The 17,603-nt window shown below is 44.7% G+C and overlaps 1 protein-coding gene across 1 annotated transcript; it reads right to left on the bottom strand.

Annotated features, from left to right (window-relative positions):
• Positions 1-13,363: 13,363 nt before the first annotated feature.
• On the bottom strand, positions 13,364-14,326 carry LOC130867456 (melanoma-associated antigen 10-like). The gene has a single exon (XM_057759481.1). The coding sequence runs from the start codon at positions 14,324-14,326 to the stop codon at positions 13,364-13,366; it is 963 nt and encodes a 320-aa protein (XP_057615464.1).
• Between the last annotated feature and the right edge of the window lie 3,277 nt (positions 14,327-17,603).

The following is a 17,603-nucleotide window of genomic DNA, read 5'->3' as shown; positions in this document are numbered from 1 at the left end:
TGCTAACAGTTATGTTAATCATTATTTCTAATTAAGTCTCCTATACCTTCCAGACATGGTGCAACATGCCTATAATTCCAACACTCAGAAGGCTAAGGCATGAAAAGAAAGAGTTCTAGGTCAGTCTGGGCATAGAAGGAAGGGAAGGAGGGAAGGAAGGTAGGAAAAGGAGACGAAAAAACAGAAGAAAGACAAATAACAAAGAAAAGAAGAAAGATCCCTACATCTGGCGTTTCTTTTTTTTTCCAGTGATAATTTTTATTGTAATTGGAATATCTTTTTTCTTTTTCTCCATTTTTTATTATTAATTTTTTTAATTAAAAATTTCTGCCTCCTCCCCACCTCCCTTTTCCCTCCCCCTCCCCCCACTCCCCACACCCCACTCCTCTCCCCCCTCCCTCTCCAGTCATCTGGTGTTTCTTGGAGATGTTTCTGGGTTAAACCCACACACCTCATAAACACAGAGTAGTTTTCTGCTGCTTTGAGACAAGTTCTCACTATGTTGTTCATGATAATCTTGAACTCCTGGGCTCAAACAATCCTCTGCTTCAGGCATCCAAGTAGCTGGAACTACAGGTGCTTGCCACCACACTTGACTGACTGGCAGAGTTTTAGCCTGTGGGTAACTAACCTGTTGTATCTGTTAAAGCAACTACCTATGTGCTCCTTTTGTTCTGAATCTTGGGAACTGTACCTTCTGCCAGCTGGCTGCTTCAATGCACTTGGACACATACTCAGTGTCTCCTTGACTGAGATCATAGCTTACACATTTTAGAGGTTTCCCCTAAAGTCACTGGCCTCAGGTTAGATGCTATCTGAACAGAACCTTGGCATGAGAATTTTCTGCAGGGCACACTGAAGGGTTCCAGTCTCCCGCTCTCTTCCTTAGGCAAACTGCTGCTAATGTAGTGGCATACAGGGGAGGTGGGGAAGAGTCTCAGCCATTGAGCTGACTTCTATGATTTTTGCCTGTAAAAGTCTGAGAGCCACTGGTCCTTTCTGGTCCTCTGAAGTTTTTTGTTTGTTCCCCTTGTCATTCAATGAACAAAGCAAAAGCCCTATTTCTGGGGGGCCAGAGGGCTGGCTTAGTTACTAAAGTGCTTATCTGAAAGAATGAAGACCCGAGTTTGATAACCAGAACTCAATTAATTAATAGCAGCCAAGTGTGGCTGTTTGTATTTGAAATTCCAGTGCTGGTGAGAAAGAGACAGGAAGATCACTGGCGCAAACTGGCCAGACGGTCTAACCTATTTGGAAAGTTCCAGGCCAACAAGAGACCCTGTCATTTTAAAAAAGAAAGTGAATGGCACCTGAAGAATGACACCTGAGGGATGACCTCTGGCCTACACACACACACACACACACACACACACACGCACGCACACACACATATACACGAACATGCACATACACGTATACACACACAAAGCACACACAAAGTCCTGTTTCTTGAAATCTGGGCTGTGTTCCAGCATATAAACATGACAAGGTCCCTTAGGATGTTTGTTTTCCAGTTTAAGCTGATGAGATGGCTCAGCAGGTAAAAGTACTTGCTGACAAGCATGGAGAGCTGGGTTTGATCATAAATTTAATCATAAATTCCAAATTGCTTAAATATTGTGTTGTAAGGGAAACACATGAGGAACTGGAGTGATGGATCAATGGTTTAGAGCACCAGCTTCTCTTCCAGACCTGAGTTCAACTTCCAGGACCCACATAACAGCTCACAACTGTCTATGAGTTCAGTTTCAGAGGTTCTAATGCTCTCTTCTGGCTTCTGTGGGCACCAGGCACACATATGGAGCACAAACATACATGCAGGCAAAACAGTGGTACACAAAAAATGAATGAATTTTTAAAAAACTGATGAAATGAATAAGACTGCAGACGTAGCTCAATGGCAGAGTACTTGCCTAGCATGCATGAGGCCCTAGATTCAATCCTCAGTAGCTGAATGAAAAAACTCTCCAAATAAATTTTCTTAATTTCCATTTTAAAGATAGCTTAATGACTTCTTCAAATTTTATTTCATTTTAAAATATAATGCAAACAAAATGTTTTGATTTTTTTGCAAGATATTAGATATATTTTTAATTTCTTAAGGAGGCATCATTAAATTGTAGCATGAATAATAAAAACCCAGAGACAGATATTGGGGTTCAAAGTGAAGATCAGAAAAGCAAAGTGGCCAGCTACAGGCTCTTACCTCTACCTCAGACCAAAATGGGTGATCCTGCCTCCACAAATCCTCAGACTGACACCTGTCTCCCCCCATCTTACATTCTTCTCTAGTGCTGGGATTAAAGGCACGCACCACCACCACCCAGCTTCTATGGCTGACTAGTGTGGCTGATCGCATTAAAAGTGTGCACCATCACTTCCTGGCCCCTATGGCTGACTAGTGTGGCTGCTTTGTACTTTGATCTTCAGACAAACTTTATTTATTAAGACACAAATAATATACCACTATACTTCCCCTTTTTGTCTAAAATAAAAGAGAAGGGTATAACTAGTATAAGAAAACTATATAAATTAAATACAATAACTATATACAATATATATAGGCAATAAATACATCAACAATGTCTAGTCCATTTGCATTTGACAAATTAAGAGAAAATATTCCATATCTATTCTATCTTGATGAGTTCAAAAGGTTGTGCCTGATTCACTTTCTATTCTATTCTGATTTGCATTATCAAATTATCTTTTAATATTTCTACACTTTACATCTCTTTAGTGAGTCTCCTTCTGTGGCTCTGCTTAGCACACGGTGTTGACTGCTGACTATGGCTCTCTCAGATCTGTCTAGCAGGCTACCCTACTAGTTTTGGGATGCGGTCATTGTTTGCCCTTCTACGAGAGCTGAGCATCATACTTTAGAGAGTAGGGTTGCTAGAAAGGTGTGTCTAGGCTCTATGTGTGGAAATTTTCTCAGCTTTCTCAGGCCTTTGTTCAGGCATACCTGCCCCCACGTTGGGCACCAAATGTTGTTTCACTGCCAGGCCTTGGCCTGAACTGTTGTAGAGTGATTGCAGAGCCGAAGTCAGTAGCTGAAATTGCAGTAGTTTAGGTGCAGATGCTTTGCTGATGATAGCACAACAGGTAAGAGTTTATGAAGAACCAGGAAGAGCCCTGTATTTGTCAGAGATATGGCCTTGGTCTGGTAGGGGCGAGAACTACCTGGGTTATAGGTACATCCAGATTCCTAGTCTCCTCTCAGGCTTCCCATTTGTTAGGCAGAAAACAGGGACGTTCCCTAAGGTGGGAAGAGACAGGAGCTCAGGATTCAGTCTGAGGTTTCATAGAAACAGCGTTCAGTCTGAGGACTTGTAGAGACAGGATACTTGTAGAGACAGGTCTGAGGATTTCGTAGAAGTAAGAGCTAGTGGCTGGCTGCTCTGCTTCTCTGATCTTTCAGCTGTGACCCTTTAATATTTGACTCCGGGTTTTTATTATTAAGATCGAGTAGATTCACGCTACATTTGGCACCCAACTTTGGGGACGAGTTCACAAAAAACCTCTTGCCTGTGACTTTGCAGCCACCGGCACAGGCTGGAGCTACTCACAGCCAGAGTCCCTGCCCCACTACCCAGGTTTCCTTTCCTCTTTTCCCCAAACCTGCTGAGTGGGTCTGAATTTTTCTCTTACAGCCTCTCTGTGGCAAACTCCACAGGCACTTGCTCTCCAAATGCCACAGGAGTTACCTGCTTTTGCACGTTTCCCCAGAGCAGATGGCTGTCTTTTTGGCTTGTTTTCTCCTGGTGGGTTGTGGGCCTTTCCTGGACCCCCTTATTGGGCTGCTGCCAAACTTGGTGGCTGCCTTGAAACCTGCTTGGGCTTCTCCTGTTCTGTGCAGCAGCAGTCAGCCTCACACTTCATCATCATCTGAATTATTATTGACCTCAGATTCGGTGAGACAACTGGGAATTCTTAAAGGGAGGAATTAGCTAAAAGAGAGATTTTCCCACATCAAAAAATGGGAAACACTATTACAAAGGAGAGTGTTAGGTCTCTGTATGATTATGCAATTTGTGATTTAAAATTGGAACAATTGAATCAATTAAATTAAGGGATAATCAGCTTAACTGGGATTGATATAATGTTTATTATCATCTTGATAATTCTTGGTTTATCTCTATAAAAGTTGGTTGATATAAGTGCCAAGATACAGGCCTTAGAAAAACTTATTAAAACAGATCGTAGAGATATTCAAATCCAGGCAGAGGAATTTAAAGGAGAACCAATGCCAGCATTGCATTATAAGGTTAGAGAGGAACAGGAAGTGATGGTCTCATATGGTATGTGTTCACCTTTTGTGAAGCAGGTGTCAAACTCGTGGTCAACTTGTAATAGAATTATTTCTCAAGACTGAAAAGACTTGGTTACAGCAGTCTTGGAGCCTTGCCCCCAATTACAATGGAGGACCTGGTAGAAAGATGAGGTCAAGACCACTGAGGAACAAAGTAGGACTAGCAGTGTGGAAATCTTCCAAGACCAACTTCTTGGAGAAGGAGGTTATGCTAATATAGAAAGGCAATCTCTGTATGATGGTCACACCCTGGCTTTATGTTGTATAGCAATTTTAAATGCCTGGGAGAGAATTGAAGAAGTAGGAAAGAAAATTGAGTCATTTACTAAAGCCATACAGGGCCAAAAAGAAACCTTCACTGATTTCTTTTTTTTTTCTTTTCTTTTTTTTTTTTTTTGGTTTTTTTTCGAGACAGGGTTTCTCTGTGGTTTTTTGGAGCCTGTCCTGGAACTAGCTCTTGTAGACCAGGCTGGTCTCGAACTCACAGAGATCTGCCTGCCTCTGCCTCCCGAGTGCTGGGATTAAAGGCGTGTGCTACCACCGCCCGGCCCTTCACCGATTTCTTACAAAGATTGACTTCAGCGGGAAATGGAATGATACAAAATTCAGAAGCTGGACCAATAATAATTGAATCCCTGTCTTTTGAGAATGCTGATGCACAATGCAAAAGGATAATTTAGGCCTATAAGGGCAAGATCATCAGCACCTTGGAGGAATAGATACAAGATTCAATCAATATTGGATCTCATGACTATGATGATATTTGGATAGGAGAGGTAATTTCCAGAGGTAGAAGAAAAATGGAAAGATGTTCCAATTGCAGTAAACAAGCTCACCTAAAAAGCTCATTGCAAGCAGGGCATTCCTAGAAAGAATCTTTTTTCTAAGCACAATTGATAGAATGCCCCTCCCTTCAGAATTATGCAAAAGGTGTGACAAAGGCGGGGGTTGGTCTAATGAATATAGATCAAAAAGGGACAGTCGACACAACCTTTTGCCATCCGGAAACTACTTCAGAGGCCTCTTGCAGGCCCCCATGTGAAATTAGGTTCAGTTGTTTTCTGTCATCATGGAGGAAACTCTTTCTCAGAGCAATTAAAGAACCTAATGCTTATGCTAAGAAACCTTGCTGTTCTTTAGGAAATAAAACAAAACTTTCAGGAGAAACCATAAATCAAAATTGATAAAGATTAGAAAGGGGAAATGGGATGAGAAACATGAGAAGGGGAGGATGGGAGGAGCTCGGGGGATTGGGATGGTTGGGATATAGGAAGGGTGGATACGGGAGCAGCGAAGTATATATCCTAACTAAGGGAGCCATCTTAGGGTTGGCAAGAGACTTGACTCTAGAGGGGTTCGCAGGTGTCCAGGGAGATGTCCCCAGCTGGTACCTTGGGCAACTGAGGAGAGGGAACCTGAAATGACCCTATCCTATACTGATGAATGTCTTACATATCACCTTAGAACCTTCATCTGGCGATGGATCGAGGTAGAGACAGAGACTCAATTTGGAGCAACGGTCTGAGCTCTTAAGGTCCAAATGAGGAGCAGAAGGAGGGAGAACATGAGCAAGGAAATCAGGACCACGAGGGATGCACCCACCCACTGTGACAGTGGATCTGATTTATTGGGAGCCCACCAAGGCCAGCTGGTCTGGGACTGAATAAGCATGGGTTGAAACTGGACTCTCTGAGCATGGCGGACAATGAAGGCTGATGAGAAGCCAAGGACAATGGCACTAGGTTTCGATCCTAATACATGAACTGGCTTTGTGGGAGCTTAGCCTGTTTAGACGCTCACCTTCCTGGACGTAGATAGAAGACCTTCGTCTTCCCGCAGGGCAGAGAATTTGGACTGCTCTTCAGTATCGAAAGGGAGGGGGAATGGTGTGGGGGGTGGAGAAGAGGAGTGGGGATAGGGGGAGGGGACTGGGGGGAGGGGGAAATATTTGGGAGGAGGGGAGGGAAATGGGAAACGGGGAGCAGGTGGAAATATTAATTAAAAAAGAATAAAAAAATCAACTAAAAAAAAGATTAGATTTAAACAAGAAAGACCTCTTTGATTATAAATGGTGATAGTTTATCAACCTAAACTAACTTATATGGCTAACAAATGCTTCGTATATAACTTGCAAAAAGGTATCCTCCCCCAAAATAAGGGTTGTGGAAGGGTTTTGTTTCTGACTTTTCAGGAGAATGAAGGAATCTGAAGACCACTGGACAAACAAGACCTCTTGTTGTAGGAGGATGCTTGTTTGTCCCTGGGTGCTCTACTGTGAAATAACCACACAGCAACTGTTTTAGTTAAATCACTGCTTGGCCCATTAGCTCTAGCTTCTTATTGGCTAACTCTTACATCTTAATTTAACCCATTTCTAGTCAGCTGTGTGTCACCACATGGCTGTGACTTACCGGGGGGGGGGGGGGATTCTCATCCAGGTCCAACAGGGCTACATGGCTTCTCTCTGACTCTGCCTTCCTTCTCCTAGCATTCAGTTTAGTTTTCCCTGCCTAGCCAAGTTCTGCCTTGCTATGTGACAAGGCAGTTTTCTTTGTTCATTAACCAATAAAAGAAAAACATAGATAGAAGGACCTCCCACACCAACATCTGAAGAAAATGGACAAAGCATACAGAAAAACCAAATATCCCAAGAAAAAGAGTAAATTGTCCTATTGGTATATCACATTTCCAACAGGATAAAATTTTATAAATCTTCCCAAATGTTTGTTTCTGTAGGTCTCTACAGACATATAATGCAAATGTCCTTCCTGTAGTCCCAGTCCAACTCTAATTAAAGCTGACTTTGTAGTGGGAGTGTGGCTCTATCCTTCTCTAAACCCAAGCATGGCTGTTTAAATAAAATCCAAAATCTCTGTTTCATGTCAGAAGAGCCACCTGATATGGAACAGAAGATCAATAATATTTTATTGCCACTAATTTCATAATCCTTTGATTTTGTTCTGACTCTTTAAAGTGTTTCTTAAGGTATAAAAATCTCCAAACTAATAAGATTATTATACATGCATATTTTTTAAACTAAAAAGTCATGATATTAATGGTGATATAGAGTACTAACTAATTTTAGAAAAAGGCTCCATCTAACTTCCTGTAGATGATTTCAGGTTTGAGTCTCTGTCAGTTTTTTGCAGTAAACCATGAGCACACATAATAGTAATCTTTGAAGTCTCCAAAAGAATGATGGGGCCTCACAAACATGATTTCATCAGGACAATGATAGCACCACTAAGCTGAAAAATTCTCCGAAATATCGGCTTTGGACTACAAACTGCTCAGGACAATTTCGAGGTGGCTAGCTGAGATGGTCCAGGCTCACCGATTACTCTAGCCAGGACTTGGGACAAGCCCCGTACTTTCCCATTATGCGGAGAATGGACAACAAATGATACGGCTACCCCCTCAGGACTTGAAAATTAACCAAAGTTTTTCTTTTCAGGATCCCCTCAAGATGCCATTACCCCCCAGATAGGAGAAAGTAATTTTAAGAATGCAGCACCAGAATTCCCAAGAGGTGTGCTGGTGGTTTTATGCATTCTGGGATTATGGATATTTGTCATTGGTCAGGGTGTTTGGATACAAGTTGTATTCAAATTGGTAATGGTCAAGGAAAAAAATTGAACAAAGGCGTTTAGATTCAGGGTTCTTGTTTTGAAAAGAAAAGGGGAAATAGGGGCTGGAGAGATGGCTCAGAGGCTAAGAGCACTGACTGCTCTTCCAGAGGTCCTGAGTTCAATTCCCAGCAACCACATGGTGGCTCACAACCATCAGTAATGAGATCTTGTGCTCTCTTCTGGCCTGAAGGCATACATGCAGAAAGAACCCTGTATACATAATTAATAAATAAATCTTTAAAAAAAAGAAAAAAGAAAAGAGGGAATAAAGATATGATGATATAAGGGAAGATTATTGACTCTACTCTGAATTTAAAAATGGGGCTATAGAAATAGGTTTAAAAAGTACATTATTAAATCTATTTTTTGTTTGTTTGTTTTTTGAGATAGGGTTTCTCTGTAGCTTTGGAACCTGTCCTGGAACCAGCTCTTGTAGATCATGCTCGCCTCAAACTCACAAAGATCCACCTGCCTCTGCCTCCTGAGTGCTGGGATTAAGAATCTACTTTTAAAACAAAGATGCCACTACTAATTTTAAATATTTTACATAGATATGGATTTTTGTATATTGACACAAAGTTAAGATTAGAATATACTGTACATATATTTCTAATCTTGCTCAAGGTATTGTACCTCCACAACACATTTAACAAGGTAATACAATCTTTTAGCTCTTGAAAGCTATTGTTACCAATAATAAGGAAATTCAAGTTAGCAATTAGACACCCATTACATTTGAAATTGTAGTCATGTTAGGCATTTTCTTCAAGATCAAAAAGATAATATTTTATGTAGACAAGTGGTCTTCAAACACTTCAGAGATCTGCAGAATATGGTATTATAGATCTTTTAACAGCATAGATTATTTTTTATGACAAAGAGACATGTCTGCTCTTGGTAGCACCAATCTACTTCAGAGAAGATGGTGGGCATCAGAGAAACTCCAAATGGAGCTAACTTTCTTCGTAGCAAAAATAAGTCACTGGGCAAGAAAGCACTCTTACCTCAACTGCTGACAGTATGCTGTCCAGTTGGACAAGAAGGACACAAATGAAAGTGACTACCAAACCATGCCAAGACAAGGCTGGACAGTCCTTCAAAAATCCTGCTTCATAGAAAAGTCTGTCAAATATTCTAGGCCTATAGAATTAAGATGGATGCTCCAATGTTACAGAGAAACCTTGGGTGACTGTCCAGGCAGCCAGCTGTTTCTGTCATTTTTCACAAATTTTGGAAATCGCTTGCTTGCACTTCCTGCTTATTAAGTTAATATTATTTCCTTCTTGAGTGTCTGAGGGAGTGAAGACTAGATAGTCATAGTTAAATTTTTCTTTGTTTACCAGACTCAGAAAAGAATTTCACTAAAGGAATGTCAAGTGTATATGGTTGAAAGACATTAAAAGATATTTTTCAGTTGGTAAGGTGTTGCCTGAGGTTTCTGTCCCACCCAGTCCTGCAGTCATTCAGACCAAAGAAACACACAGAGGCCTACATTAATTATAAACTTATTGGCCTATTAGCTCAGGCTTCTTATTAACCCTTCAACTTATATTAACCCATAATTCTTATCTGTGTTAGCCACGTGTCTTGGTACCTTTTTTGGCGAGGCAGTCACATCTTGCTTGCTCTGTGTCTGGCTTCCTCTGTGTCTGGGTGAGGACTGCATACTGAAACTTCCCTCTTCCCAGAATTCTCTTTGCCCCATCTCTACATCCTGCCTGGTTGCCCCGATTATAGTTTCTGCCTGGCTACTGGTCAATCAGCGTTTACTTAAAATACAAGTGACAGGGTACAGACCATTGTCCCACAGCAGTAATGCACGTTAGAATAAAAAGTGAATTATGCACAATACTTTGGATTCACCAAGATGGGATATGTAATGGAATACTTTATCTGAATTTGTCAAATGCAAATGGAATAGACATGGTTGATGTACTTATTGCATGTGAGTATTTTATAGCCATTGTACTTATTGTACATAGTTTTTCGTATATTTGTTAGAATGTTCTTTTTTTATTTTAGACACATAATGGGGAAATGTGACAATTTTGTTTGTACTTTAACAAATAAAGCTTGCTTGAAGATCAGAGTGTATAGCCAGCTACACCTGTTAGCCAAAGAGGCCAGGTAGTGGTGGCAGACACCTTTAATCTCAGCCAGCAGAAGACAGAGGCTGAGGGATCTCTGTGAGTTCAAGGCCACTCTGGGCTACATGCGATTGAATCAGCATAAATGAGAAACAGACCCAAGAAGTGGTGGCTCACACCTTTAATCCCAGGACTGGGGAGGTGGAAACAGGAAGGGATATGCTTGGGTGGAGAGAGGAATATACAGCAGGAGGAGACAGGAGCTCAAGGCATTCAGTGTAAGGACTTGTAGAAACAGGATACCCCATTCAGTATGAGGATTTTGTGGAGGTAAGAACAAGGGGCTGGATGCTCCACTTCTCTGGCCTTTCAGCTTTCATCTTCTAATATCTGACTCGGGGTTTTTATTGTTAAGACCAATTAGAATCACATGACAATTCCCAATGCTGGGAGCCTCTGGGTTCCTCGGATGGTTAATGGGCTGGAATATGTGTCTTGCCAGTAAAAGCTCTGGTTCCAAGAGGCTTGTGTGAGAAAAACTATAGTGAAAGGTGGACATGGGATAGCTATGGAACCAAAGTGATAATCCATGAATAAACGTCACTAAATCCTCCCACTCACTGGACACATGTTGAAATCTGGGTTGCAACTACACTAGATATAAGTGAGCTAAAATGCAATCTTAAGGCTGGGTATGGATCAGATGACAAAAGTGATAGCTGCTCATGCCTGAGGATATCATTTCCTTCCCTGCAACCTGCAATATAGTGGGATGCAGCAGGGTGCACCTGTAATCCTAGCACTACTTTGGTGGGATTGTGAGGAGAAGCAGAATGGGTCAGGACCTCGCAGGTCAGCCAGCCTTTACTACACACTCCAACAGCGGCAACAAGTGAGATCTTGCCATCACAAGGTGGAAGGAAGAGCCAACTTGATGTATGTCCTCTGGCATCCCCACCAGCACTGAGCAATGCATGTATACACCCTCACACTGTAGGCCCATATTTTTGTATGGCACAAAAGCCATAACCCTGGTATGAGCTGATCACGTAACTCTGTAGACAAGCTGTCTCTGTTTAATAATAGCCAGGATGTGTTGTTCCTAGTTTTTTTTTTTGTTGTTATAAATATAGATTACCTGAGAAGAGATGTTGGCTGAAGCTGATGACTTAAGAGTTAAGAGGTTTTGCCGGGTGGTGGTGGTGCACGCCTTTAATCCCAGCACTCGGGAGGCAGAGGCAGGCAGATCTCTGTGAGTTCGAGACCAGCCTGGTCTACAAGAGCTAGTTCCAGGACAGGCTCCAAAACCACAGAGAAACCTTGTCTCGAAAAACCAAAAAAAAAAAAAAAAAAAGAGTTAAGAGGTTTGGTGTTTTTTTTTCTTTGAAATTTGGAGGATGTCTTATAGAGATGTTAATTTATGGCCTACATGACTGTTAACATATAGGTAGATGTGGACGTGACTTGAGCCCATGTGATGGGCTCTTTCTAATCTGTTGCTTTCATTGGTTAATTAATAAAGAAACTACTTGGCCTTTAATAGGACAGAAAATTAGGTAAGCGGAGTAAACAGAACAGAATTCTGGGAGCAAAAAGCAGTCGCCATGATTCTCCCACTCCAGACAGACACAGGTTAAGATCTTTCCTGGTAAGCCAGCTCGTGGGGCTACACAGAATATTAGAAATGGGTTAGATCAATATGTAAGAGCTAGCCAATAAGAGGTTAAAACTAATGGGCCAAGCAGTGTTTAAAAAAATACAGTTTCCGTGTAATTATTTCGGGTAAAGCTAGCCGGGTGGCGGGAAGCAGCCCCGCCACTCCCACTACTACACCCATGTACTTGGTTGTCTAGGAGACAGCCTAATGTATTCTTTTGCTCAATTGATATGATGATATATAAGGTGTTTGGAGAATAAATGAGAAATTTTTGAGAGAGATCTTGTCCTTTTATGATGACCATGTAAGCTGTGTCACTCATGTATACATAGATGAATAATTTTATTAACTTAAACTTGTCTGGGGCTGGAGCTTTGACTACGAACTTGCTGTTCTTGCAGAGGACAAAGGTTCAGTTTCCAGCACTCACATGGAGACTTGCAACAATCTCTAACTCTGGTTTTATGAAAGCTGGTTTTATGCTCTCTTCTTTCCTCTGAGTACGCCAGGGTCATGTATGATACATTACCATGTAGGCACAACACTAATACACATTATAAGCGTTTGAAGTTATTTTGGTAGTCAGCTCTGTCTCTATTGACTAGGGATGCAGCAGTGATCTTCCTAGGAGTACTAGGATTCATATTCTCATAATTGTACCACATGGGTCAGGAATCCCTTGCAGAGGGTGGGGGTAAACCATGCAGCACATGGGCTGTGTTCATCTGTAACTCTAGCACCAGGGCATGATTACTCTCTGTACATTTTGGATTTCTTGGAGGGGATGAGGATAACCCCCCAGTTGTGTTATCCAAGTGTTCAGTCACTGAGTGACCCCCCAGCCTGAGTCCTCCTTGCCCAGTCCACCAGCAACAGCGACGGCTCAGAGGAGTTTCGCTTCTCGCAGTCCTGAGTCATCCACACCTGCTCACAAGGGCTGCTCCTGCCTGTTGTTTCTGAGACCCACAATGAAATGCCTTGGCTTACACCACTGACTACCATCACCCTAGGGGACCTCTCTGCAGAGTTCCTGTGCTCACTACACTTGTGATCTAAGGGGAATTCTCACGTTCTTTCTGACAGGGTTGTTGCTGTTGAACTTGACTTTTTCACAGAAAAGGATGAATAATCCTTTCTCACGTCTCATGGTAACACAGGTCCTTTCACAGAGCAGGTGCTTGCTCAGTGAAGGGATGGGGAAGAGAATGCATTCACCTAATTTTAACTCTCATTTTTATAAGCTTGCCAGAACAGGAATCTAAAACTAATAAGGCAATCAAAAATAATTTTATTCATTTTTTCATGAAAATCCCAAGTTCTTTCACAGTGAGTGGGTACTCCCAATTAGAATGCCACAGTATCTAGAAACATGTTACAAGTTAGATATGAGTCATTCTCAAGTGTTTACAGAATGATAAAATTCTCCTAATCAGCATAAACCCTACGTGCTTTCCTAATTCCATTTGTAAAATGAAAACATCTCCACCTAATGAACCTTGCAGCAAAAGTAGCAACATTTAGAAATACCAAAAATGCCCAAATCACCCAGTCAGAACAAGAAGAAGAAAAGGTTCCCAACTCCTCCGACCAGCACTTCAATGAGGGTACAGCTCTTAGATGTGACTCTGCCCGACCTGATGTTGGTTGGAAATTGCCAGTGCACTAGAATGTGTGCTGGTCAGGGCAGGAGTGCCACTGTTGGGGGGATCATGGCCTCAGACCTCTCAATCTCATCTCTCTGCATAGGGAAAACGTAGGATATGGGATCCTGCTTAACAACTCTGGCAAAAAACTTCAAGACTTCCACCTTGGTGGTTTCAGCATGGGCTCTCGGGCCCCACAGGAACTCATGGCTGGGAGGATCACTATCTGGCACCTGCCTGTACTCCAGATACCCTTCCTGCACAAAATGCTCAGTGATGAGTTTCCTGGGCTCCCCACACATGAAATGATCCTTCCCAGCATAGAGCCCCATCCTGTTCAATATACTCCACAACACCTCCTCACTGACACAGTCGTCCTCTATGAAGATGATGTACAATATTACTATTACCAGGCCTGTCTTGGGTATGCCTGGGAAACCATGCTGCATCCCATCATAGGTGATCCCAAGAGCATGGGCAAGAGAGTAGGAGTGGACAAGGGGGTTCCCAAGGGGGTTATTTTCTATTATCTCAAGGCCAAACATCAGCCGCATGCAGTCAGTGGCCTTCGTAAAGATCACGGAATAGTGTGCCTCATGATCTCCGATGACCATGTGCAGAATTTCTGCCTTAGTTGTTATCTCCTTGCTCCTGTACTTGAGGAGTAGGAAGAGAACCAAATCCATGATCTTGCTATTGAGCCCATTCTGCAGTGGAGGCTCGGGATTAGCCACATGGCTAGCTTGATTGCCAAAGGCCTGAGCAGATGATGCCACTGCAATGAAGCACATGGCGGTGGGAGAAGAGGAGGCTCTCTGAGCACTGTGGGGAGACCTCAGCATTCTTCCAAAAGACACACCCCCCGAGGTGGTGGCAGTGGCCTCCTCCTCCCCTGCCTCAGATATGGGGACCTGGGCTCCCACCAGATCCCTTGCCTCCCTTTGGGACTGAGCGCTGTCAGGGAGGTGGAGGCCCTGGCTGGTCTTGGTAGGATCCATGCTGAGTTTCCTTGGGAACACAGGCAGGACAGGCAGGTGCAGGTCACAGAGATGAAGACTCATAGACCTGGGGGAGGAAGGGAGAGGATGAGAGGACTCTGACAGTTTTTCCCTGGGCAACAATCAACAAGCACCTGTCACAGGATTTTGCCTGGGGAGTGCGCTTATGGCCAAAGTACTCTGGTACTGCTTGTGCCTCTGAGAGGCTGGAAGCTCCCCGGGTGTGTGCTTCTTCTCGTGTGAGGTAAAGTCTCAAAACAAGGTTCTGTGTCTCTGAGAGGGAACAGAAGGCAGTGAGGAGACCTTAGACCTCCTGACACCTGTTCGTGGGGGCGGAAGTTAAGAGAGCTGAAAGAGCTAGGTCGATTCAGTGTGACTCATTCGGGCTACAACAGTCTACCAGCTCGATTCTCACCTATATCAATGGCTTGTTCCAGGAGCTTCCCCCTGACCCCTGGGTCCCACGTCTTTAAGGCAAGAGACTATGCCTATAAGAAAGAAAGAAGAATGGGAGAGGGAAAGAAAGTCTCCATTTTCCCACAGCCGTCAGGAAGGCAGGTAGGTAGTCAGTACTCTCTGTCTTTGGCTGATGGGACTCTCTCAACTCTCACCAGATTTCCTCACAGACCTGAGCCTCCCTCTGATGACCCAGGCCAAGGTGCTCTTAGCAGGCCCCTCAGCTCCCTTAGACTATTCCCTGGAACCAGGGCAGAAGACTCAGCCCTGCAGCCCCTCCCAGGACTGTCTGTGAGACAGGGCTTCAGGGAAGTCCTTGGAGGGACCACTGTCTCCTTCACTTGCCTCCTGGGATCCTTTCCTGGAACTTCCCAGGGGCTGACTTAACCAAGAACTCGGCTCAGACAAGGCCTCCTGCTCTGGTGAAGTTCCACACCTGACGGGCCCTATAACCATCCTCTCAGGAGAAAAGAGCTGGTGGCACAGCCTATCAACTCCTGTGGGGGAACAGCCATGATGGCCACGTGTCCAGGGCTCATCTCTACAGGGCTCCCACCTCTACAAGGACTCTGACGTGCCGAAGTATGCAAACCCCTTGGTGCCCCTGGGCATCGAATCCGGGCCGTACCCAGACAGTGAGGTCCTCTGGCTTTTTCCTTCAGATTCAGTCCTCAGGGGAGGCCCACACTCTGCAGAATCCCGCTGCTCTCCAGACGAGTGGCTGCCACTGCTGATCTGATATCAACCCTAGGAACAAGGTCATTATTCCCGATAGAGTTCTCAACCTAAGTCATGCAGTCCAAGGAAGCCAGGCACAGAAGCCCCTACTCGCACCCTCCCACCCCCTGACATGAGAAGAGGGGTGCCCATGCTTTATGAAGTCTTGTTTGGGGAATGGGGCCCTCTTTGCATGTTCATTTCCGACCGTGACAGCTCACCTGGAGTCCTGATGGAAAATGGATATCACCTCTGGCGATCAGGCCTGCTCCCCTCTGGGCTGTGGTCGTCCCCGAAGCAGAAAAGGCTCACAGTCCTGAGAGAGGACACAGAAGTGAATTTGTCTGGTCTCTGGATATGCCGGGGCCCCAACTGTTCAAGTTGGACAAAGGGGGCAGGCCCTGCCTTTTCTCACACATTCTGAAGCTTTCCTTCCTCCTTGTTCCTCACAACGCCCTTCCTGACTCTCAGATCCATCTTCAGGTCCAAGCCACCTGTGAGCCTCCACCTCATCCCCTCAACCCCAAGTCAGAGGTGATACCTGTGTTCCACAGTCGACCCCATAGCTAGTCTGTGCTGACAGCAAGGGCTGCTTTTGTATGTCTTATATCAGAGGTCTGACTGTTTCCTCCTTGGTGGCCCTGGATCCTTCCCACTACATCTCTGAGGCCTTATCCCAGGGCAAATCCCCCTCCTCCTCCACAGAGTGCAGTAGAAGGAAAGGCACAGCGCATACAAGAAGGAAGGAGGGGGAAAGAGGTTAATTCCTCCAGGTGCACCACAGTGGAAATACCATCTGGGTACCTTCTAGGCAGAGCACATTTCTTCAGCCCAGTAGGGTCCCACAGACATGATGAATGCAAAGCCACTGTCAGGTGTAACCGGACCCCTTAAAAGTCACTCCTTTGAGAGGAGCAGAGGTTGTGGCACAAGCCTTTTATCTCGACACTAGCGAGGCTGAGGCAGGCAAACCTCACTGACTTCGAGGCCAGCCTGGTCGACACAGCTGGTTCCAGGACAGCCCAATCTCACACCAAGGAACCCTGTCTCAAGAAACAGAACAACAAACCAAAGAGGAGAAAATACATCGCTCCTTTGTCTACAGTGACTGGCTTAGTTCAATGATTTTAGGACAACTGGGCCCCCATTTGTTGCAGTGCTCACTACCGGGACACAGTAGAAACTCTGTATGCTCCTCTCTCTGGAGCTTCTTCCCCTGTCTACTCTCCCAACTGACCTTCACCATGGAAATGAGAGCAGCTTCTGTCTTGGAACTCTTGAACTTGCTCCTAGCCAGGTTCAGGCCAACTCCAAAGCTAAGCAAAGGGTCAACACTAGCATGTTTGATAACTTTCTCTTCTAAAGGGGCCTCTGACGACCCAGAACCTGCTCACCTCCACTCAGAAAACGCAGCATGGCCGTCACCCTTCTAGTCAGGTCACAAAATGGCTCCAGGCTCCCAATTCCAGGGAGCAGGAAGAGCCCTCTGACCGACTCCCAGGCACCACAGTTTAGGACTTGAGCCCCCAAGGCGCCAATGCAGCACGAGACGCCTGATGGTCTTCCTCCCGGGAACCTCACAAAATGACTCCAAGCCCCCAAGGCCCCAGATGTAGGAAGCCCATCCTGATGGTCTCCCTCCCGGGAACCTCACAAAATGACTCCAAGCCCCTCAGCCCCGGATGTAGGAAGCCCAGCCTGTTGGTCTCCCTCCCGGGAACCTCACAAAATGACTCCAAGCCCCCCATCCCCGGATGTAGGAAGCCCAGCCTGTTGGTCTCCCTCCAGGGAACCTCACAAAATGACTCCAAGCCCCCAGGCCCCGGATGTAGGAAGCCCAGCCTGATGGTCTCCCTCCAGGGAACCTCACAAAATGACTCCAAGCCCCCATCCCCGGATGTAGGAAGCCCAGCCTGATGGTCTCCCTCCAGGGAACCTCACAAAATGACTCCAAGCCCTCATCCCCGGATGTAGGAAGCCCAGCCTGATGGTCTCCCTCCCGGGAACCTCACAAAATGACTCCAAGCCCTCATCCCCGGATGTAGGAAGCCCAGCCTGATGGTCTCCCTCCAGGGAACCTCACAAAATGACTCCAAGCCCCCAT

This window comes from Chionomys nivalis, chromosome X (genome assembly GCF_950005125.1).
Source record: "Chionomys nivalis chromosome X, mChiNiv1.1, whole genome shotgun sequence".
NCBI lineage: Eukaryota > Metazoa > Chordata > Mammalia > Rodentia > Cricetidae > Chionomys > Chionomys nivalis.
This window is presented reverse-complemented; position numbering and strand designations above follow the sequence as displayed.